General features: G+C 42.8%; 1 protein-coding gene across 1 annotated transcript in view; it reads left to right on the forward strand.

Annotated features, from left to right (window-relative positions):
- Positions 1–25535, forward strand: part of LOC109891860 (probable phospholipid-transporting ATPase IA) — a 112800-nt gene that overhangs the window by 21721 nt on the left and 65544 nt on the right. The window contains exons 6-9 of the mRNA XM_031825954.1: positions 430–568; positions 4198–4262; positions 14798–14970; positions 16279–16462. Of these exons, the coding sequence (XP_031681814.1) occupies positions 430–568; positions 4198–4262; positions 14798–14970; positions 16279–16462 (561 nt within the window). The remainder of the gene's footprint in view (positions 1–429; positions 569–4197; positions 4263–14797; positions 14971–16278; positions 16463–25535) is intronic.

A 25535-nucleotide genomic window follows, 5' to 3' on the forward strand; every position in this document is an offset into this window, starting at 1 on the left:
ATTGACACAGTTCACCGGATAAGACAGGAGAAATACTCCAGATATAACAGACTGGCCCTAGCCCCTGACACATAAACTACTGCAGCATAAATACTGGAGGCTGAGACAGGAGTGGTCGGGATAACACGTCCCAAAGTCCCTCGCCCGTGACGCCCCCCCCCCCCCCCCCCCTCTCACAACCACTGTGCTGTGACTACAACTGGCCCCTAAGTTTCCCCCCTATTCCTGCCCCCCTCACCCTAACCCCAAATACCCTAATCCATTCCCCAGCTTTGGGGGGGTGGAAAAACAAGCGCAGCAGACTCAAGTGAAAAACAGGGAGTAAATGAATGAGTGACACAGTCCGACCCCTCACATGACGTTGTAAAGCCCCTTCTCTTGTTAGATTTTCTCCTTATTATTACCAAATTTTTTTCTCTTCCTCTATAGAACTTGCATCTTCTCGGGGCCACGGCCATCGAGGACAAGCTTCAGGACAAGGTGACTGAGACTATTGAGACCCTGATGAAGGCCGACATCAAGATCTGGATCTTGACTGGGGACAAGCAGGAGACGGCCATCAACATTGGTAAGATCAAATCAAATCAAATGTATTTATATAGCCCTTCGTACATCAGCTGATATCTCAAAGTGCTGTACAGAAACCCAGCCTAAAACCTCAAACAGCAAGCAATGCAGGTGTTGAAGCCCGTGCCCGGGAGACTGGACAAATAGTCGAAGTGGACCATAAGAAAGAGATCTGACCAGAAAATATCAAAATAACATAAAAAATAACGTTCTTCCCTCACATTGTGAAATAAAACATCTATACCTGATTGTAATCTGGGTATGTGATGTCTCTACTGCCAGAAAGACATTTGAGATGATTTCTTTGGCACATCGTAGATAGTTAAGCAGTGTTGTAGCAACCACAAAAGTAAATCAAAATCATACCGTGGGTATTTCAAAATATATACGGTATTCTACCCAAGCCTGTTTTCTCCCTCCTCCTCCTCTTCCTCTGCCTGAAAATAAAACACCCTCTGCCTAGGTTGGTGGTACACCTTTTGTGGGGAAGGGGGCTGTCGAACTAGACTCTGTCCCGTTCTCCGTGTTCTTCTGTTCCCAGCCTGCTTGTGCCAGCCGATGCCGTGAAAAGGCAACGCAAACACTGGCCTACCCTAACAACCCACTCTCTCCTCAACTACACCCTAACCTCACCATGCCCAGATTAAATTGAGTGCCACCCCCACCTTCCCCCTAAAGTCCGCTGCCCCGGGCAGCAACTTTTTACCCCTTTTTTATCCCTAATTTTGTGATATCCAATTGATAGTTAGTCTTGTCCTATCGCTGCACCTCCCGTACGGACTCGGGAGAGGAAAAGGTTGAGAGCCATGTGTCCTCCAAAACACGACCCTGCCAAGCCCCACTGCTTTTTAACACACTGCTCGATTAACCCGGAGGAAACACCGTACAGCTTGCAGGCGCCTGGCCCACCAGAAGGAGTCGCTAGAGCGCGATGGTACAAGGAAACCCCGGCCGGCCAAACCCTCCCATAACCTGGATGACGCTGTGTCAATTGTGCGCCACCTCATGGGTCTCCCGGGCACGGCCGGCTGCCTGGGATCGAACCCGGGACTGTAGTGACGCCTCAAGCACAGTGATGCAGTGACTTAGACCGCTGCGCCACTTGGGAGGCCTCCCAGCAGCCATTTTGAGGAGCCACTATGACCGTATTGTGCAGCTTTAATTACCTCCCCCAAACCAACAAAACCTCTGGGGTTGCCATGTGTCACAGGTGTCACGCCATACGTATTCCGCAACTCCTTGGAGATCTTTGTTGTTTAGTTCCGCCAGGCCCCAAAACACTGAGAGAAATTGACTTTATCTTTTGAATAAAAAGAGTAGTTTGGTTAGAGTGAACTGAGCCTTTAAGATAAACACATTAAGCAAGGGGACTGTGGCAGGAGTCGCCAGGGGGGTGTAGAGGTGGGTGGGGCATTTTCTACATGCTGGCTTATTTTAAGTTTGCGCATTAACACGTAAGAAAACAATCCACCAGGTCCAGACCTGTTTGGGGTATTGATTTGAGCCTCTGGAGGTGAAACCTACACGCTCCTCATCCCGACCCCCATCTCTCTCTGTGTGTGTGTGTGTGTGTGTGTGTGTGTGTGTGTGTGTGTGTGTGTGTTGTGTGTGTGTGTGTGTGTGTGTAATTCTCTCAGACACAGTCCCACCCAAACACTCACGTATACATGCAGATCTAGGTGTTATGGTAAGCCCTCAAATTGAAACAGGAGTCATTTCCAAGCTTGACGAAGCCCACAGATGTTCCACTCTGATATTGCCGCTCACTAGGGAGCCATGTTTAACTAACAAATGTCGAACTGCCCCCTTAAAACAGAAAACAGACATGTAAACCCAGAGAATTTACATGTTTGTTGTCTTTTTCATCCCATTGGTACTTAAGCTAATAACATCAAAGTAAACAGAGAACTCAATTTCAGGAGGAAGTACATATAACCTATTACTTCTCCTACATTTGCTCTTTTGTATTAAAGTTTATTTTGAAAAGATAATCATAATACAGTGTTTTCGGAAAGTATTCAGACCCCTTGACCTTTTCCATATTTTGTTACATTACAGCCTTAATCTAAAATGGATTAAATATTTTTTTCCCCTCATCAATCTACACACAATGACAAAGCAGAAACAGGTTTTTAGAAATGTTTGCAAATGTATTAATAATAAACAGATTTTACATTTACTTAAGTATTCAGACCCCTTTACTCAGTACTTTGTTAAAGCACCTTTGGCAGTGATTACAGCCTAGAGTTTTCTTGGGTATGAGCTTGGCACACCTGTATTTGGGAAGTTCTCCCATTCTTCTCTGCAGATCCTCTCAAGCTCTGTCAGGTTGGATGGGGAGCATTGCTGCACAGCTATTTTCAGGTCTCTCCAGAGATGATTGGTCAGGTTTCTAGTCTGGGCTCTGGCTGGGCAACACAAGGACATTAAGAGACTTGTCCCGAAGCCACTCCTGCGTTGTCTTAGCTGTGTGCTCAGGGTCATTGTCCTGTTGGAATGTGAACCTTCACCCCAGTTTGACGTCCTGAGCGCTCTGGAGCAGGTTTTAATCAAGGATCTCTCTGTACTTTGCTCCGTTCATCTTTGCCTCAATCCTGACTAGTCTCCCAGTCCCTGCCACTGAAAAACATCCCCACAGCATGATGCTGCCACCACCATGTTTCATCTTAGGAATGGTGCCAGGTTTCCTCCAGACGTGACTCTTGGCATTCAGGCCAAAGAGTTCAATCTTGCTTTCATCAGACTGGAGAATCTTGTTTTTAGATCTTTAGGTGCCTTTAGTTGCCTTTTTGGCAAACTCCAAGCGGGCTGTCATTTGCCTTTTACTGAGCATCCTTCCGTCTGGCCACTCTACCATGAAGGCCTGATTGGTGGAGTGCTGCAGAGATGGTTGTCCTTCTGGAAAGTTCTCCCACCTCCACAGAGGAACTCTAGAGCTCTGTCAGAGTGACCATCGGGTTCTTGGTCACCTCCCTGACCAAGGCCCTTCTCTCCCGAATGCTCCATTTAAGAATGATGGAGGCCACTGTGTTCTTGGGAACCTTCAATGCTACAGACATTTTTTGGTATCCTTCTCCAGATCTGTGCCTTGACACAATCCTGTCTCGGATCTCTACAGAAAATTCCTTCGACCTCGTGGTTTGATTTTTTCTCTGACATGCACTGTGAACTGTGGGACCTTATATAGACAGGTGTGTGCCTTTCCAAATTATTTCCAATCAATTGAATTTACCAAATCAAGTTGTGGAAACATCTCAAGGATGATCAATGGAAACAGGATGCACCTTCGAGTCTCATAAAGGGTCTGAATACTTAGGTAACTAAGGTATTTCTGTTTTTTATTTGTAATAAATATGCAAACATTTTGAAAAACCTGTTTCCACTTTGTCATTATGGGGTTTTGAGTGTAGATTGCTGAGGATTTCTTTTGTTTTTATCCATTTTAGATGAAGGCTGTAACAAAACAAAATGTGGAAAAGGTCAAGGGGTCTGAATACTTTCCAAAGCCACTGCATATAATGCATGATGGCATGAACAATCCTTTTCTTCAGTACTTTAGTATGTTAGATGTTTGATGTTTGCACAAGATGACATTGCAGCTCATCTCTTGTTTCACTTGTCTCTCTCCAGGATACTCCTGCAAACTTCTGACCAAGAACATGGGCATGCTGGTGATGAACGAAGACACACTTGACGTGAGTGCAGCAGACTGAGGATCTGTTATCAATCTACATTATTATTATTATATCATTGAACATGGGATGTGCTATAGTAGCTGCGTAGGTCTACAGTGTGCACAGGGCCGTATGCATTTGTGCACACTGTAGCAAACCGCAGCAAAACTAGTGTCTTATCGGACAAGTTCAGGTAGTCCCTCTCCGTTTAGGTCAGTTTTCAGTTTTTTTTTTGGTAGTGAAATAAACCCTATAATACAGTCCCATATTACCCGTAAAAGTTATTTTGTTGAACTGTTTTCATGGAAATGTAGTTATTTTCGGATAGTTAGTGTTAATGCTGTCAATCTGCATAATCCAAATTGCAACGCTCCCTCTCAACCCCAATTATAATCATAATCCATCCCTGTGTGTGAAACAAAAACACCAATCTGGTTTGGCTTGTACCCTGGAGCCCGCTCAGAATGTAAAAAACACAGTCTTTGTGCCAAAGGTTGGGAAGTCACCACCACAATTGCCTTGACCGATAATGTAATCCCACTTAAAACAGGGCTCAGTGTGTCCCCCAATCAGCTAGTGCTTTTGATGACTATTAGCCACGTATCCTGAAAACTCAGATCAAGGGAGTGTAAATGACGGCTTCAGAATGTTGTATTAGTGCAGAGTTCGGTTCATGCTAGGCTCTTGGGGCCTATGTTCAGCGTGTTGTCAGACAAACTCTGACAAACCACAAATATGATCTTGCATGTTGCTAAACCAACTACCGTCATAGTCGGGGACGTTGAACTTGGCTTTACTGTTGCTTTCTTTGTTCCTTAGTCTTTTTCTTCCTCTTTGTCTTTGGATTCTCTTTCTCTTCTGTAACAACCCACTCTGTTGTGTAAGTTGCCTCTAGTGACCACAGTGCAGATGCCTCTATGTCAAACCCATAGTTTAAGAGATGTCTCTATCCAGAGTGAAGTGAACTCCAGCTAGTCACAGGACCAGGGGTGAGGTTGGGGGCTCTGACTGTGCCTAGTGGGATGGTTGGAGAGGGGAATGTCGGTCAGCACATAACCAGAGCCCAGCATGCCTTCTTTTGCATGATGTAGAAAACTCAACAGAAGGAGGCCCAAGTGGGCCTCTAGCCGAACCCCCTTTTAACCCCCTTTAACAGCAGGAGAGGGGGAAAAGGTAAGCATGCCCCTGCAGGGATAGTCTTGTCTGTTGTCGTGGGGGAAGGACAGGACGAAAAGAAACCACTGCTGCACTCCTCCAGGAGAGGAAGTGATGGAACAGAGCCGTGGAGAGAGGAAACACTCACTGTGTGTGTCGGCGCAGGAGGGAGGGATGAAGGGAGGGAATGTAGGAAGGGAGGAGGGGATACAGCGATGACGGACGGCCTTCACACTCCCTGGCTCCCAAGTGGGTGAGTCTATGCCCTCCCAGGCCCACCCATGGATGCTCCCCTGCACAGTCATGTGAAATCTATAGATTAGGGCCTAATTAATTTATTACAATTGACTGATTTCCTTAACGGAACTGTAGCTCAGTAAAATCATTGAAATTGTTGCATGTTGTGTTTATTTTGTTCAGTATAGTTCGGTCCTTGAACTGTTCTTGTCTATTAATGTTCAGTTTTATGTCATATTTCATGTTCTGTGTGGACCCCAGGAAGAGTAGTTGCAGCTAATGAGTATCCTAATAAAATTCCCCAAAAATACCAAATATTAATACTAAATCCTTGAATCTTATAGGGGTCTGTCACCACTGGTCATCTAGCTAGCTATTAGCCAGCATGGTTTGCATCGGTTTCCATTAGACTAGAGCTTGCTAGGCTGGCTAGTTAGGTAGTGTTAGAGTTGCGTAAATTCGAATCTGGTATCAGGATAAATATAACAATGAGTCACCGATTTTATACTATGTATTTTTTATTAGTTAAGTAATGAATGCAAATGCAACTTTCGTATATACGGGCTCACTGTAATACCACGCAGGGCAGAACAGAGAACTGACAAGACGTATGTAAAACAGTATTCTTTATACTGTGATAGACAGTTCCAACCCGTCTGTTGGCCTATCACAGTAGAGACTGGGCGTGGTTTAAACTTGCTCAGCCTATTGCAGGCGCTCAGGCGGGTCCCCGCCTCTTGGTGCTTCTGTTGATAAATGTAAATGTTGCTTGTGAAGAACATCCAGGCTCTCATGCTCCATACCGTTATCTCGCACCTGGCTCCTGTTATCTAACAAAAGACCGCTTGTTCTCGCAACACCCCGCTCTGAATGTGCCCCCCTCCCAACTAATTTGAACAGTTCCTGTCTTCATGCTTCTCTGTATTTTTCCATCATGAGAAAGTCCCATTGCCCTGATACTTTTAACAATGTTTCAAGTCAGCTATGTTGCATAACACATACATACATCCACACAAGCCAACAGCAGATAATATTCAATCATATATATGGTAATGGCTATAATGTAAAATACAGGATCCAACAGTAGCTAACGCTGGCTAGCTAACGCAAGCTGATTATCATGTAGCAGCCCATGCTGACTAGCGTCGCCAGCATGCTAATGTCAATAAACCATAGTCATGGATCCGCAAAATCAAGCAAATGGTACTGAACTCATGACAAAATCATGTTTCAACATTGTAGTGGCTATTGGTGTTTTGGTTGTTTGTTTTTTGCTTAGTGATATTGAATAACATCTTTTTGGAATTGAACTCTGATTCACTATAAATACTGGTATGTATATAATCCGGTTTTGGCATAAGAACATTTGTGAAGTGTCAAAATACCTTGAAGTATTGCGAGAATTTGCGTACTCACGGATACGGAGCCTCAGGAATATAATATCCGGTTACGATTAGGAGCAACTCCCTATTATTAATGTATATCGTTGTTGTTATTGTAGGCCTATTTATTAATCCAAACCAGTTCTTTAAATGTGACCGACCGGTCAAATCGGTCTTATGTAGCAACATTTGAAATTGTGTTTTTTTACATTGGATAAAAGTCTAGACTCAGCTACAAAATGGTATATCACACACTACAGTTGAGGAACAAAGTGAAAGTAATTTTGCTTTGAACATTGATGAACTTGTAAACTGACTTTTGAGACAATGGCCTTTGAATGTTTTGGTACTAATACTGGAGAGCCCTTCTTTGTCTACACCCATTCAGCATCGTTCACATCCTCTTAAGCTTTTGCCCCACCCATCTCTTTAAGTGTTGATCTGAGAATTCTGTACTAACAGCAGCAGTCAAGCACCCCTGTAAAGACCTTCATTATGCACAGATTCAAAATAGCTATTGATAACAAATGTGTATTTTGTGGTTGTGACCCAGAGACTCTTGACCATTTATTTTGGGACTGTTCTTATGTCAGAAGATTTTGGAGTGAGTTAGATTTTATTTCAAAAGAAACTAGTATTAATGTTAATTTGAAAGACTCTGAAATTATGTTATATGGACCCTGATTTAACTTTCATTGTTAATTTTCTATTTTTTTTATGGCAGATTCTTTATCCAGAAAATTAAGTGGGTGGAAAACAAACCGCTCTTCACATTGTTTAAGATAGAATTTAAATATAATTTTGAAATTATCAGTAAGTGTAAAAACAAAAAAACAATACGTACATGGAACTTTTTGACAGGTGTTGAGCATTCGTAAATTCATCAGTTATTCTGTGCTCTCGCACACGAGAGTCTTTTGTTAAGACATGTAGCTAGCTAGCTATCTGGGTTAACAATGAACCATAATCCCAATTTATGACATTACTACCCTGCATGAATCTTTAGGTAGCTAACCAACCAGGTTCGATGTTGGCTACCTAACATTAGGCTATAAATAGTTGAGCAAGTGGCGCAGCTGTCTTAAGGCACTGCATCTCAGTGCTAGAGGCGTCACTACAGACTCTGGTTCGATCCCGGGCTGTATCACAATCGGCCGTGATCGGGAGTCCCATAGGGCGGCGCACAATTGGCCCAGCGTCATCCGGGTTAGGGGAGTGTTTGGCCAGGGTAGGTTGTCATTGTAAAATAAGAATTTGTTCAGACACAAGACATATGACACAAGACATATGTGGCTGGGTCTACAGACAATCACGGAATACGAAAGGAAAACCAGCCATGTCGCGGACACCGTCTTGCTTCCAGACATGCTAGACACGTTCTTTGCCCGCTTTGACGGTAACACAGTGCCACCGACACGGCCAGCTACAAAGGACTGTGGGCTCTCCTTCTTCGTGGCCAACGTGAGTAAGACATTTAAACATGTTTACCCTCGCAAGGCTGTCGGCCCAGACGGCATCCCTAGCCGCGTCCCCAGAGCTTGCACAGGCCAGCTGGCTGATGTGTTTACGGACATATTCAATCTCTCCCTATCCCAGTCTGCTGTCCCCACATTCTTCAAGATGGCCACCATTGTTCCCATACCCAACAATGCAAAGGTAACTGAACTAAATTACTATCGCCCCGTAGCACTCACTTCTGTCATGAAGTGCTTTGAGAGACTAGTCAAGGATCATATCACCTCCACCTTACCTGTCACCTTAGACCCAATTCAATTTCCTTACCACCCCAATAGGTCCACAGACGATGCAATCGCCATCACACTGCACACTGCCCTATCCCATCTGGTCAAGAGGAATACCTATGTAAGAAAGCTGTTCATTGACTTTAGCTCAGCATTCAACACCATTGTACCCTCCAAGCTCATCATTAAGCTCAAGGCCTGAACCCAGCCCTGTGCAATTGGATTGAAATTCCTGACAGGCCGCCCCCAGGTGGTGAAGGTAGGAATCAACATCTCCTCTTCGCTGATCCTTAACACTGGGGCCCCACAAGGGTGCGTGCTCAGCCCCCTCCTGTACTCCCTGTTCACCCATGACTGTGTGGCCATGCATGCCTCCAACTCAATCATCAAGTTTGCAGACAACACTTGATTACCAACCACGACGAGAAAGCCTACAGGGAGGAGGTGAGGGCTCAGAGAGTGTTGTGTCAGGAACGTCTCACTCAACGTCAACAAAATAAAGGAGAGGATTGTGGACTTCAGGAAACAGCAGAGGGAAAGGTGGAAAGAGAAGGTGGAAAGTTTTAAGTTCCTTGGCATACATATCACTGGCAAACTGAAATGGTCCACCCACACAAAGGGTGTGGTGAATAAGGCGCAACAGCACCTCTTCAACCTCAGGAGGCTGAAGAAATGTGTCTTGGCACCTAAAACCCTCACAAACATTTATAGATGCACAATTGAGAGAATCCTGTTGGGTTATACTATCTATTGCATCTTAGCCTATGCCACTCTAAATTGCTCATCCATATATTTATATATTCATTCCTTTACTTAGATTTGTGTGTATTATGTTATTTGTTGTGAAATTGTTAGATATTACTTGTTGGATATTGCTGCAATGTCAGAACTAGAAGAACAAGCATTTCACTACACTCGTAATAACATCTGCCAAACACGTGTATGTAACCAATAAAATTGTATTTTATTTTATATCTCGGCATGTCCACCCCACTCATTATCTCAGCCAATCATGGCTAGCGGGAAGGTTTCTGACTTTTTCTGTGGCTAAACCATTCTAGGCTTGAAATTTAACAATTTTATTTGTATTTACAGAGGGCATGGAAGTTTGTTATTAAGGCACATGAAAAGTTTACATGTTCAATAAGCCATTTCTGTAACAAACAAAAAAAAGTTTAAGTTCAAACGGCTCTCCTGTCAATTAGTGAAACGGGTCACAAATATGCAAAATGTGTTTTGTTTCATTCTGTTAAGACATTTTCATTGGCTGAATTACGTTCGATCTGTCTTAATTGTGTGGTCCGTATTTAGTTTAAGATAAGTTAGGTAGGCCTATTGTAAAACAAATGTCATTAGCCTATTGCTGTCATTTGTTGGGTACGATAGGCATTAGCCTTTCTTGGTAATTGATGCAATATAGCCTGTTCAAAACTTTTGTGAATGTTTAAACCAGTTCACAAGTGTTTTGTTTCATTCTAATGAGCCATTTTCTTTAGCCAAATTAAGTTCCAACTGTAATGTTGTGTTTGCCGCAATATAATATCCTGATTGTATATTCCCTATAAACAATTTTCCCCTAATAAAGTTTAGAATTTTTGTGAAGGTGTGGTGTGGCCTATGTGAAGGCAGTGTGCACCGGTACTCCAATTGACTCTGACAGTTGATCTTGAGATGAGGAAGAATGTTTTAGGTCTACCAGAGTTACTCCTATAATCTAACAATATAATGCTTATCTTTTAGATTCTAAATGAAAATGAACTAATTCGCCTCCTTCTGTACACCTATATCTGTATAGCAGACGCAGTAGCCTATCTGAGAAGTATAAAGAAATGTATGCTGGTGTCGCAGCATGCCGCCGGCATATCTCTTATCGCTTCCTCTCTCTGGGGCTATAGGCCTAACTTCTCTTCCTTTTATATACAGTATATATTTATATTAATATAATACAGTGGATGCCTAGGCCAATAGGCAATGCCCGCATGCATTTAGTCCTCAAATCTCTGACAGCTACACCGTAAGTTGGACAATTATTGTTTTAGGAAAGTAAAAACGAATAAAACAATAGGCTATATGGTTTTGCATATGCTCCAGTTTGAAATACAAGGAATAATGTTTTTGTAATTAGTTATAGGCTTTTGAAGGACATGTAAATGAGCCAATATCCCTTGTTTATTGATTGTGCTGGCTGCGTGGATAGATGGCCTAATGGGTTACGCACCCAATGCATATGGATGACCGGTAAATGTCTGAAATGTCCAATAAATTAAAATATTCCTGGTCACTTGTCAAGCGCCAAATGTTCCTGACGGAAACCCTAACTGCTATACACAATCAGTCTTTCTCACACTCTTCTAAAACTAAGGGTGTTCTTCTGACTTGAGATCCACTTGAACTTTTTCGCAAATATCACATTGATTTAAATTAATGATTTATGCAAAAGTCTGAGTTGTACAACCTTATCTCCACTTTGAACTGGGCCATAAATGAGTAAACTGAATCAAAGCTTGAGTCAAGCCTATCTGAAGTGTTCTGTGTAGAGAGAGGTCAGGGGTCAAAACCAGAAGGGCAGAGGAGAATGTGTGTGAGGCTCATTGTTTTCTCAGACATCATTGACTGCTCTGCTTGATGCTCACTGACAGGTGGAGCTGCTTTGACTGAACTCTGGGCCTGGAGGCAGCAGACTGACTGGGAAGTGTATGTGTTTGCCTGTGTGCGTGCATGAATGCACGTGGGTTGTGGATGTTGGTGTGCACGGATGTGCATAATATGTCTGCTTTATTTATCGGTGTATGCCCCTCTTTGGGTGTGTCCACGGTTGTATAGAACTGTATGTGACTAATGGAGACACGCCCGCTCCTCGGAATCCCTGTCAAGTGTGTCATGTCCTGTTCGCTACATTACTCAAGACTTACATCAACAATGGATCACAAAGTCTTGATGGAATCTCTTGTGTTTTTTTGAATGGATGCCATCTAGCCACTCCTAAACCAAACACAACTGAGTCACATACGTTAACTGGTCAGTCTAGCCATAACAAAGAGGCTTTAGGAGGAGACATAGCAGTAGCACTAAAATACCTCGGTGGAAATGGGGACCCTACTTGAGCAAATGGCTGCACTGCTTGATTGCGGTTATCGTGATAAACCGCTTGTACCCAAACATTCCCAGACATGCACCTAGACGTACAAAGTCGGTCCACTGCACACACTTCCATACATTAGTGTTCCCTCTTAAATGCTTTCACACAAGTGTGGTGCCAGTTCACCCTGTGAGGAATCACTGCTTTTGGTTCCAGGGTTGGACACATATGTCAAATGTGAGTCTATTCTTACTCTTGTGTGTAACACACACACACACACGTTGCTTGCCAGCCCGCATGCTGTTTTATGGCCCCCATCAGGGATTTACCATGCTCATGTGGAGAAGTCCCCACAGCTGCATTCCTCCCTGCCTCCTCTCATTCAATTTCTCTCCCTCTTTAGCTTCAATCTCTCTCTCTCTCTCTCTCTCTCTCTCTCTCTCTCTCTCTCTCTCTCTCTCTCTCTCTCTCTGTGAAACTTGAGGCCCTTCTCTTAAAATATTGTCCTTCAAGCTTTGGTTTCAGAGCTTTGTTATGCCAGGAGAGGGTTGCATGGTCCCGTTCATGCCCTTAGGTATCTAACCCTCCTCACCTGACCCCTCCCAAGCCTCATTCATGACCACTAGGTCACCCCTGCATTTCATTATAGTCACACCCGGCCGGGCCATCTGTTCAATGTGTTGGGTGTGACCACCTTCGGGTGGAGGTGACGATACCTTTGGGTGGAAGGGCCCACGTAGGTCTTGTAACCCAGCTGATACGCTCGCTCTCACACAAGCCCAGATGCAGATACTTGTGAGTCTCTACCTTACCTCACTCTTCACACCACACCTGAGTCTGCCGGAGTCTGCGACTCCTATGGGCAAACGGGGTGACTTTCCGCCCTTCTTTATGTGTGAGTTTACCTTTACAATCGTTTGAGTCACTTCTTAGTTATGGGCTGTTAGTCATACAGGACAATTATTGAACTTCATATCACTATACTCGCTCTTTTTAATACTCTCGATGTCTTTACATAGAAACCACAGCTGGTGTAAAGTTTAAATGACATGTTGGCAAGAACCAGAGTTATCGCTGCACGTCATGTTGTTCAAATCATTGTATGGCTGAATTCCTTAGCTTGGTTAAAAAATGTAGAAGGTCCTTTTCAGAGAGTGGTAAAGTCTGTCATTCAAAATTCTATTATAGGCATCTATGTAGTAATCCAACTTGACCAAATATTGATGACCTCTGCTCACAAATATTGTTATGTTATTTATTTTGTTTAATTCAATAACTACCATCACAAGGATACATCTCAGTCACCAATTCCTCCTGTAGTAATGTATGCACAGCCACATACTCTAGAAGATGTTATGTATCCTACTGCACAAATATATATTACCAGAGCTGCGATCACATTTCATCCATGTTGTTTCAAGTAGTCTAATATCTTATTTCCATTAACCAAGCCCTTGGCCCCAGGACCATATGCTCGCAATCCTCAGAACCCTCACAACCCTCTTTTATAAGCACATCCATAGCTGTTCCGGTCTCTCTTGGAAATGGATCCTTGATTGGTTTTCTCTCCAGATGCACAGATGATGTCACCGTGACTACAGTATGTCCATTTCCATCCTGGGCTTTCCTGAGTGCAGCCGCTCCTATTAGATGGCACTTAATCCTACAGGCCATTTATGGCATTTCACATCGCTTGTCATCGTATCACTATATCACAAACACAACCCGAGAATACATCCATTCACGTCCCAAACGTTTTGCTCGGTTTGTGATTTGAGTAATCGTCTCTTGGCCAGGCGTCTGAATATTCTGTCCAATAGGCATGTAAAACATGGAGGACAGCTGCTATATGGCAGCTTAGTAAGAGAACGGAGAGTGGAGAAAGCAAGGGCGTATATTTTTAACCACCCTCATTGATTTAGGGACTTATAGAAGATGGAGCCTCCGAGGACGCTTGAAAGACTATGGACTTTCGAATGGGCTCTCCAGCACAGCGCTGAACTGAGATCTGTGGAAATCGTATCTAGCAGGGATGCTTTGTGTTACCCGTACGTCTTCTTGGTTTTCAACATGAAACGCAAAGGATGACGAATCCCAATGATACGTCTAGGGTGTCTGTCCTCACGGGAGCCGATACTTTTACTAGCCCCGCTTATCGCTCCAGCAGATGATCCGGGGAATCACGTGGCTTTTTATGGGGGAAATTATATTGAGGTTCAGTGCATTCCCAAGCCAAACATGACCCATCTGCCAGTACACCCTAACCCTTAGAATAACAGTCTCCTCTTTAAGGCCCTATCTGCCATTTGAAGAGTAATTGAGAGTTTGAAACATTAAACTAACAGCGGGTTCATGTGAAGTATCCATAGTATTCAAGTCAGCGGGGATTTAAAATAGTCCAGGTTTAGTCAGTATATGGAAATATTCCTGGCTTTCAGTTTGAACAAATTCAGATGGCTCGGGACATTCCTGAAAATTGGCTCGTAAACCCAGACAGCTAACTGTAGGGTACTTGGTTGCTGAGAACTAAATTATGGAACTTCACAACGAGAGAATAGAAACACTTTGTTATTAATGCCGATACCATGTGAAGGTATGCTTTTCCAAATGAATCATCAAACCGTTTCTAATGGACCGAGCCTTATGTATTTTTGTGTTATTTTCTTATGTTCTACCATTGCATGATGTTCTATCATCTGTAACAAACCTAAATTGTCTTGGCAAGCCTGAATAATCTTTACCATATGTAAAGATGATACTTGTCATATTTTTTTGCACTGTAAAAATAATAAAAGTATTGATAAGGTCAATGTATTCACTGGAGAATTAGGTTGCCATGTTGTCTCAAAAACATTGCATTGAAAACCTCAACTATATTTACTTTACTTCACTGCCATTTGTAGAATGTGTTCTGCTTAGATATGGTAGTCCTAATGATGAGAAAATGTGTGTCTTTTACAGGCAACCAGGGAGACCCTCACCCACCACTGTGGAATGCTGGGAGACGCCCTTCACAAGGAGAACGATTTTGCCCTCATCATCGACGGAAAGACTCTCAAATACGCCCTTACGTTTGGATCACGGCAGTACTTCCTAGACCTTGCCTTGTCATGTAAAGCAGTGATATGCTGCAGGTAAGGCCCACTCACCGAAAACAGTGTTACACTGAGTATACAAATATTAAGAACACCTGCTCTTTCCATAACAGACTGACCAAGTGAATCCAGGTGAAACCCTAAATCCACTTCAATCAGTGTAGATAAAGAGGAGACAGGTTAAGAAGGATTTTTAAGCTTTAGACAATTGAGATTTGGATTGTGTATGTATGCCATTCAGAGGGTGAATGGGCAAAACAAAGTATACGTGCCTTTGAACAGGGTATTTGTAGTAGGTGCCTGGCGCACCAATTTGTGTCAAGAACTGCAAAGCTAATGGGTTTTTCACGCTCAAAAGTTTACCATGTGTATCAAGAATTTTTGCCTAATGTTCCATAACAGCAAATCAGGACAAACCTGCGCATTCAAAGGCTTGTGCACTGGACCTGAAAGGTAATCATTTAGTGTGTAGTTCGCTATAGTCAAATAAAAAATGGCAACGCTATAATTACGAAGGTGCGGTGTGTGTGATGCACTCGCCACATAAATAAAAGGAAGTACTTAAGGGGTCAGGAGACCCTAACCACAACATCCAGTTTACAACACCTTCTCTTGAAAGTTTTTGTTCTGTAGCTGTAGATCATGGGGTGCATCACAAGTGGCACCCTATTCCCTATATAGAGCCCAGGTCAAATGTAGTGTACTATATAGGGAATAGGGTGCCATTTTGTACGCATACCATGTCTTAGACCCGGGCAGACGCAGAAATAATCTTGGAGCGCCAGGAGCCTATAAGACTCAGGCTGTCATTTCAGGGGTTAACGTTGGATAACTCGTAAAAGAGGGGCCACAGGAAGTGGCAGATCCATCACATGACGAGTGGCTTTAAGGTGCAGGCAGCCAGGGAGGTCAGCCAGTCAGAGGTCAGGGTTGGGGAGATCAGTAGACAGGGAGAAGGAAAACATCTGTCGTTGAGAATTATCATCCATAAAATAACAAATTGCTTGTCTAATATCTAAAGCAATATTGTTGTAAAAGAGGTCGTCACAAAGTACAACCTTGGCCTCGTGTTTTGTTGTTAGTTGTCTTGGCACCAACCCACCTTGCAACTCCCTTTTAATTGTTTTTAGAATGATTTCCTCACCATGTGCTTGGAACTCTACAGAATGCATTTTTTTATTAATCAGCATTGTCTATATGTCTGCACCTAGCTTAGATTGGTTGTGTTCTGAGAAATGGCTGAAAGTCTGAAGTTTGAAATGTGTATTGTGGACTTTCCATGAAAAATCAAGCATATCTTAACGTAGCTCATTCTAATGTCCTGCATCACTTTCTACTCTCCTGTAGGGTGTCCCCGCTGCAGAAATCGGAGGTGGTGGAGATGGTAAAGAAGCAGGTGAAGGTGATCACGCTGGCCATTGGTGACGGCAACAACGACGTGGGCATGATCCAGACGGCTCACGTGGGCGTGGGCATCTCGGGCAACGAGGGCCTGCAGGCCGCCAACTCCTCCGACTACTCCATCGCACAGGTGAGGGTTCCGGAGTGAAGTTTCCCCTAGGTACAGATATAAGATCAGATTCCCCTCTTACCTTAACCATTAGTGGGGAAAATGTCAAACTGACCCCATCTAGGAGCAACTCCTTACTCCCATACACTACCAGTCAAAAGTTTTAGAAAATCGACTCATTGAAGGGTTTTTCTTTATTTTTCCTATTTTCTACATTGTAGAATAACTATGAAATAATACATATGGAATCATGTAGTAAACAAAAAAGTGTTAAACAAATCCAAATATATTTTACTTTTGAGATTCAAATAGCCACCCTTTGCCTTGATGACAGCTTTGCAAACTCTTGGCATTCTCTCAACCAGCTTCACCTGGAATGCTTTTCCAACCATCTTTAAGGAGATCCCACATATGCTGAGCACTTGTTTGCTGCTTTTCCTTCACTCTGCGGTCCGATTCATCTCAAATCATCTTAACTTAGTTGAGGTCAGGTCATCTGATGCAGCACTCCAGCATGGAGGTGTGTTGAGTCATTGTCCTGTTGAAAAACAAATGATAGTTCCACCTAGCCCAAACCAGATGGGATTGCGTATCGCTGCAGAATGCTGGTTAAGTGTGCCTTGAATTCTAAATAAATCACAGACAGTGTCACCAGCAAAGCACCCCCACACCATAACACCTCCTCCTCCATGCTTTACAGTGGGAAATACACATGCGGAGATCATCAGTTTACCCATTCCAAATCTCCAATTTGGACTCCAGACCAAAGGAAAGATTTCCACCGGTCAAATGTCCATTGCTCGTGTTTCTTTGCACAAGCAAGTCTCTTCTTATTATTGGTTTATTATCCTTTAGTAGTGGTTTCTTTGCAGCAATTCGACCATGAAGGCCTGATGGACAGTCGTTTCTCTTTGCTTATTTTATCTTATAAAAACCCAAGATGGCGTAGCAGTTCAGACTTCTTTGTCTTTGTCTTGTGGTGTCCAGTGTATATATCTTTTTTTTTCTTCGTATATATTTTGTATATATTTTGTATATTTTTAACCTCAATTTCAACATACTCTCCTGCAACCTGCCTCACCCAAAGTGGTATGGATCTGCTATTTTTTATACTTTAGACCCGAACCCCCAACAGAAGCTAGCCAGATAACTAGCTGCTAGCTAGTAGTCAGTTAGCCACTGCTAGCGGTCATCAGCTAACCTTAGCCCTGTCCACGCAGCCATCATACCACTCAGGAAGGAGACGCGTTCTGTCTCCTAGAGCTAAAAGTACTTTGCTGCGAAAAGTGCAAATCAATCCCGGAACAAAAGCAAAGGACCTTGTGGAGATGCTGGAGGATATAGGTACAAAAGTATCTATATCCACAGTAAAACGAGTCCTATATCGACATAACCTGAAAGGCCGCTCAGCAAGGAAGAAGCTACTGCTCCAAAACCGCCATAAAAGGCCAGTCTACGGTTTGCAACTGCACATGGGGACAAAGATTGTACATTTTGGAGAAATGTCCTCTGTTCTGATGAAAGAAAAAACATTGTTATGTTTGGAGGAAAAAGTGGGAGGCTTGCAGGCCAAAGAACACCATCCCAACCGTGAAGCACGGAGGTGGCAGCATCATGTTGTGGGGGTGCTTTGCTGCAGGAGGGACTGGTGCACTTCATAAAATAGATGGCATCATGAGAACTGAACATTATGTGGATATATTCTTAAAGCTTGGTTGCAAATATGTCTTCCAAATGGACAATGACCCCAAGCCTACTTCCAAAGTTGTGGCAAAATGGCTTAAGGACAACAAAATCAAGGTATTGGAGTGGCCATCACAAAGCCCTAACCTTAATCCTATAGAACATTTGTGGGTAAAACTGAAAAAGCGTGTGCGAGCAAGAAGGCCTACAAACCTGACTCGGTTACATCAGTTACACAACTTACTGTGGGAAGCTTGTGGACGGCTACCCGAAACGTTTGACCCAAGTTAAACAATTTAAAGGCAATGCTACAAAATACTAATTGAATATATGTAAACTTCTGGCCCGCTGGGAATGTGATAAAAGAAATGAAACTGAAATAAATCATTCTCTCTACTATTATTCTGACATTTCACATTCTTAAAATAAAGTGGTGATCCTAACTGACCTAAGACAGGGTCTTTTTACAAGGATGAAATGTCAGAAATGGTTTAAACTGAGTTTAAATGTATTTCGCGAAGGTGTATGTAAGCTTCTGACTTGTGGAGGTCTACATTTTTTTTCTGAGGTCTTGGCTGATTTATTTGTATTTTCCCATGATGACAAGCAAAGAGGCACTGAGTTTGAAGGTAGGCCTTGAAATACATCCACAGGTACACCTCCAATTGACTGAAATTATGTCCATTAGCCTATCAGAAGCTTCTAAAGCCATGACCTAATTTTCTGGAATTTTCTAAGCTGTTTAAAGGCACAGTCAACTTAGTGTATGTAAACTTCTGGAATCAATCTATTGTTCCAGAGGGGGGGGGGGGGGGGGGGGGGAGAAATCCCTCTCGTCTGAACAGCTCATGCAGTTTGCACCATGCCAGGACAGAATGTATAATTTAAGGGATATCTGTAATGGTTTTTATAGATTTCCTGTCCCATTTCTAAATCAATTCGTCCCCTAACCCTCATCTACCTCAAACTTTTCAAACCATGAGGGAGAAGGGCCATTGTCAAACCTCAGAGCCAGAAATCTAGACTGCGCAGCCCAGTAGTACATTCTGAAATTGTGGAGGTTTAAGCCCCCTTGACCGTAATCAAGAGTCAAGTCCATCCATTTACACAGGTCACCCTCCACTTTTTGCAACAAGCTGGCCAGATTGAGTTTATAGAGGTTGTTCAGGTTACCATCCAGCATTATGCCCAAATATGTGAAGCTCATAGGCAACCATCTAAAAGGAAACCTATGCTTGATGATATGATAGTCAAAGACAGATGCCTTCGTCCCGCATCATAGAACATTCTGGGTTGTTGACATAGCGCTTACTTGAACTGTAATAGCAAAATAGTCGAAGAAACTTTGCAGCAGACTTCTCTTTTTGGCGTAAAGTGTTCCTAATGGTTTCTACACTCAGTGTATATCCCACTTCACAAATGTGCTTTTATCAAAATGTACCTTATATTCAGAGAAATAACTATAATTCTGTAATAGGTTCTGTAAGTGAGAGAGGGAATGTTCTGGGTTCTTTAGAAATAAGATAAGGTCTTCCGCAAAAAGTAATAACTTGTGGGTATGGGGGCCCACCTCAAAGCCATGTATGTCAGGGCACGTTCAATTGGCCTCAGCCAACGGTTTGATGTTGAAGGCGGAGAGGTGGGGGCTAATTGGGCAACCTTGTCTGTTCCCCATATAGACAGAGAAAGAGGATGACGTAATCCCGTTCGTAGCAATCCTAGCTTTAGGAGATTTGTAGAGTGATTTTGTCAAATTTACAAACACAGTGCCTAAACCAAACTTTTCCAAGACGCGAAAGAGATATGGCCGTTCAACCGAATCAAAGGCCTTTTCGGCGTCGAGGGAGACACTAGCTTATTTGTTTTTGTTAGCAAGGTGAATTATATCAAAGAACCTTCTGAGATTATTGGTGTACAATCTATTAATTAATGATGCTAGTCTGATCTGGGTTGACCAACAGGGGAAGACATGACTCCAGTCTCTTAGATAGCATCTTGGTGACCAGTTTACAATCTGTGTTAAGGAGAGAGATTGGTCTATAGGAGGCGCACTTTAGCGGGTTTTTCCCTTTCTTGTGAATTACTGTAACCACCGCTTGAGAAAGCGACTCTGGAAAGCAGTTGTACTCCCTTGGCTTTTTTAAGTACCTCCATAAGGTAGGGTACCAACAGCTCCTTAAATTCTTTATAGAACTCTGGAGGGAAGCCATCCTTCCCAGGAGATTTATTAGAATGTAAGGATTTAATGGCCTCCAACAATTCAGGGACTGAGAACTGTTCCCTCAGGCACTCTCTGTCTTCCTCTGACAGGCATGGGAGGTTGAGAGGAGAGAAAAGAGTCGATCTCTAATAGATCATTGCTTGATTGGGAAGTGTAGAGGTCTTTGTAATATTTCTTAAAAGTATCATTAATTTCAGTGGAGTTGAAAGATATCTCATTAGTAAGAGTTTCTATAGGATTAATTGTCCTCTTACTACTTTCCTTTGCTTTCAGTTGCCACTTGCTTTCTATGTGCTTTCTCTCCAAGCTCGTAGTAATGCTCTTTTGATTTAGTGATGGCCCTCTCAGCTTGGTATGTGTTCAGAGTATTATATTTCAGTTTTTTATTTACTAAAAGCATGTATAGGTCTTTAGTCAGGCCTCTTTGGTAGGTTTTCTCTAGCTAAGAGATTTCAGATTCAAGGACATTCAGTTCAGCACTGTGTTTTCTCTTTAGTATAGGAAATTATCTGTCCCCTCAGATAGGCTTTCAATGCATCCCAAAGAATGAAACTGTCAGGAGCAGAGGGTTTGTTTGTCAAAGTAAAAATATTGATCCTCTCATTGATGAATGCGCAAAATTCAGGTTGCTTCAGGAGTGTAGAATTTAGTCTCCGTCTATATGCTCCATTTACCTTGGTAGGAATGGAGATTGATAATATCAGAGGGGAATGGTCACATCAGTAATCTGGGGAGATAATCGGTATCTAACACTCTGAAACAGTTGGGTCGATAGTAAAAAGTTATCTATGCGTGTGTGTGTTGTGTGGGTGTGAATAAAAAGAGTAGTTCCTATCCTGTGGGTGCATCTCTCCAGATGTGTAGTAAATTGAGATCTTTCATGAATGACATGGTGAGCTTGCCGGCTTTGGTTAGAAGAGAGAGTTTATCAGAGGACCTATCAAGAACTGTATCTAAACAAAAATGTAAATCTCCTCCAACCAGTAGCCATCCTGGTGGTGCTTGAGCAACCTGAAGGAAGACATTCTGAATAAAAATATGGTCATCGAAGTTAGGAGCATAAATATTCAACACGGTCCAATACTCCGAAAACATATGCACCTGCACCAAAACAAGCTTGCCTTGACGATCAGAGATGATTGTTGACACAGAATGGGAAGTGTCTACTGATTAAAATTGCAGTTCCTCTTGCTTTGGAGTTAAAAGAGGATGCAAGAACTTGTCCTACCCATTCCCTCTTTAGTTTCTGGTGTTCACTGGCTGTAAGATGTGTTTCTTGTAAAAACACAATGTCAGCCTTTAATTTCTTAAGGTATGTATAGACTATTTTCCTCTTAATTGGCCTGTTAAGACCCGTAGTGGATTAAGCATAGGTTGGGTTTCAAATATATAATGAATGGTACTTCCTCATATGTAAATAGTCAGGTAATATTTCAACTTTAGTTTAACACTGAAGTGACCTATGTGTCACTTTAGGAAGGAAACAACAATAATCATAGAAAAAAAACAGAAACCCCACCCACACGGATCGTTGGACTAAAACCACAATCCCAACAATCAAACATGAAAACACTTGTAGAGATACATTGTTGCTCGCCTTCCATCTTGCTCTTACTAGCTAAACCTTGGCGTAAACTAATGAGCAGGTGTTTTTAACCTTTTCACCTGTAATGTAGGTGAATAATTTGGAAGGAGTGTTAGGGTTAGGGCCAGTAGATTAGACAGGTCATCTTTGCTTACACAAGTGAGCAGCAGCAGGACAGGCATCTGTCGACACCGTATTCTATAGCCACAGTTAGGTATTTAGAAAGAAACCAATTTTGAAAATGTAAACTCAGTAAACTCAGTATCACTATCTCAGTAACCAGTATCTCTGAAATTCAGAGATAACAAAAACGACAAGGCTTCTATATCATGGATACATTTGGTTTTTCTTCTCTCTCTCCATTATTTCATGGTATATACTGTCAATGCCTCACTGTACTTTGTTCATATAGCCAAGGGCTCTGTGAGCAAGGCAAGCCAATAGTTAATTAAAGCACAGTACAGTCTCTAAGCCGTAGCATTGGATTACTCTGAGAGCGACTCTGTCTTCCCTGAAGTGCCCCCACTATCTACATGACATTCAGATTGACGAAAGCAGACGGCTTCATAGAATCAGTTTAGGTTGCATCCCAGCAATGTATTGAATTACCTTCCAGGTCTCATTGGTGTGTAACAATTTGCGCGACAAAGTCAATCTTCACAATTGCATAAGATGTTTTTATTCCTTTAATTGTACTGTATAGGCTACATCCCTGTACAGACTCACTCCAGACAATGTCTTTTATAGACTGTAGCATCATAGCTGTGTTAGCAATTTATGTTATTCTTCAGTAACGCAAACTTCAAAGCAAATAGGGGAGAAAAATTGGTTTATTCAGAGAGGGCAAAAACAGAAAGTGGCCCCCAATCAAGATGTTGGGAGTCAGATGTTCAGTCTCCCCGTCCTCAGAACAAGGGACAGGAGGCCACTTTTAACCCCAGATGTTGAACTGAAACACAACTCCTATTTACAATTCACTATTGACCATTAGTACTATATTTAGTGTAGTACTCTCATCCTCTCAATCTCTGCATTGTGTATTTATCTTAAAAGTATTCTTACATTCCCCCCTAGACCATTTAAAAAATAATATAGTTCAAATGTATTTTTGGAAAACATGAAAAAAATGGACAGAATAATAAACATTAAACGCCTTGCATTTCTATAAAACACAAAGGGCATATTCTACTTGCCGTTGCAATACGAAATAGATTTCCCACAAAGTTATAGAAAAGGGGTATTATTAACAGGTGTGATAGCACATCTGAGAGAGCACGGTTCATTACAGCACCGAGGACCGTTACCACGGACACATTGACCACAGTCATGAGGCTTGGTGTGATGATGAAGACCTTTATGACCCCCACCACGTTCTGGTGGGGCACCACTGACACCCATCTCCACAAAGACACGCTTGATGAATCTTATGATATCACGTAACCGTCAGATTCTTAGCACACAAACGCTGGGCAATAACACACTTGATAACCTGGATGAGGATAATAAGAAAAATAACCACAACTCCCACTATTGGAAGTATCATGCCCACCAAAAAGCTTCCCTATGTACCGAATGTGGAAGACAACCACACGACTAAGCCTAAATCGTCTGGGTTGTAAAATCATGATATTTAGTGCCCTCAGTCCTGATCTTTTAGATTAGGTCAGTTATTTCCTCAGAATGATCAGGAATATAAGTACAGCGTTCAGCACCAATAACAGGACATGTAACCCTTGTGCGGACAGAAGATAATCAAATCAAATGTATTTATATAGCCCTTCGTACATCAGCTGATATCTCAAAGTGCTGTACAGAAACCCAGCCTAAAACCCCAAACAGCAAGCAATGCAGGTGTAGAATCACAGTGGCTAGGAAAAACTCCCTAGAAAGGCCAAAACCTAGGAAGAAACCTAGAGAGGAACCAGGCTATGTGGGGTGGCCAGTCCTCTTCTGGCTGTGCCGGGTGGAGATTATAACAGAACATGGCCAAGATGTTCAAATGTTCATAAATGACCAACATGGTCAAATAATAATAATCACAGGCAGAACAGTTGAAACTGGAGCAGCAGCACGGCCAGGTGGATTTGGGACAGCAAGGAGTCATCATTTCAGGTAGTCCTGAGGCATGGTCCTAGGGCTCAGGTCCTCCGAGCGAGAGAAAGAAAGAGAGAAAGAGAGAATTAAAGGACACCGGATAGGACAGGAGAAGTACTCCAGATATAACAAACTGACACTAGCCCCCCGACACATAAACTACTGCAGCATAGATACTGGAGGCTGAGACAGGAGGGGTCAGGAGACACTGTGGCCCCATCCGAGGACACCCCCGGACAGGGCCAAACAGGAAGGATATAACCCCACCCACTTTGCCAAAGTACAGCCCCCACACCACTAGAGGGATATCTTCAACCACCAACTTACCATCCTGAGACAAGGCCGAGTATAGCCCACAAAGATCTCCGCCACGGCACAACCCAAGGGGGGACGCCAACCTGTAGGAACCTAATCAAGGGCCAAACGATTTTGCGTCACCACAGTTCAAATGGTAACTATCTCCGCTGTAATTAACTCAAGACTCTCAACTGGACTATTAACTGCGACTTCCAAAGAGTTAGCCATATTAATAACTTCCCGTGCTATTTTAGAAATACCGTAAGAGGAAAACACAATCGCAAAGAATCTCTCCATTTCTTTAAATCCCACGTTTATGACGCTGTGAAAAAGGATACGACGTATCCCAAATAACACAACCCATGCCACAACTTTGGTAACCAGGAATAGGCATAGGATCCACAGATAAAGTTAAAAGAAGGTGTGTACATCAAACAGTTTGCATTGACTTCTCTCCCCATAGGAATACATTGCCTGCACCCCTAAATTCAACCTGAAGCCTTATGAATGCCGTATGAACCTGTCTTCGGTAACAGTCCATCAGGCTACTATGAGGTCTACCTGTGTTGATTCTAAGCTTCCTGGACCAACCGGAAGTGGTTAAAATCACCCTAAAAGTGTATACCCATACCCTGCCTGCAGTTTGATAGACATAGTGCATTCAACCCTGTGTAAATCAGTCAATTCTTAACGTAAAGACTTAAAACTCAGGATTCTGTAGAAGCATACCCCAATGAGGATATGTGTTGACTTATAGCTTCCTGTGCCAACCAGAAGTGCCATAATTGGTGTCTCAGGGGCTGTTTCGAAGGGTTAAAAAAGTCAGATGTGTGATTAGTCACTTCATATGTGTGATTAGGCAACCCCCATGAACTGTAAATCAGTCATTTTTCCCATAAAATTTCAAAGGAAAACTAAATCACACAGACACACAACTTGGAAGGAGGGACGTATTGGGGTGCGTAGAGACAGACAGTGCCTGCAATAGTTAGCTTTGTTCGAGCTAAAAAGGAACCGTCAGAACCAATTAGGGTTTTACTCGGGCACTGAAGGACCTATCGAGCCGAAACTCGGGATTCGGGGTCGCCTCACATAGGCCTACACATAATGTCCGACCTGGACCCGCAGCTAGAACGTAACTATGTGTTTTACGTTTTTATTATGTTTTAAACCAAAGGCACTGTGAATTATGGGCCTGCTCTGACATATGTGAT

Source organism: Oncorhynchus kisutch, linkage group LG6, assembly GCF_002021735.2.
Source record: "Oncorhynchus kisutch isolate 150728-3 linkage group LG6, Okis_V2, whole genome shotgun sequence".
NCBI classification, from domain to species: Eukaryota; Metazoa; Chordata; class Actinopteri; order Salmoniformes; family Salmonidae; genus Oncorhynchus; species Oncorhynchus kisutch.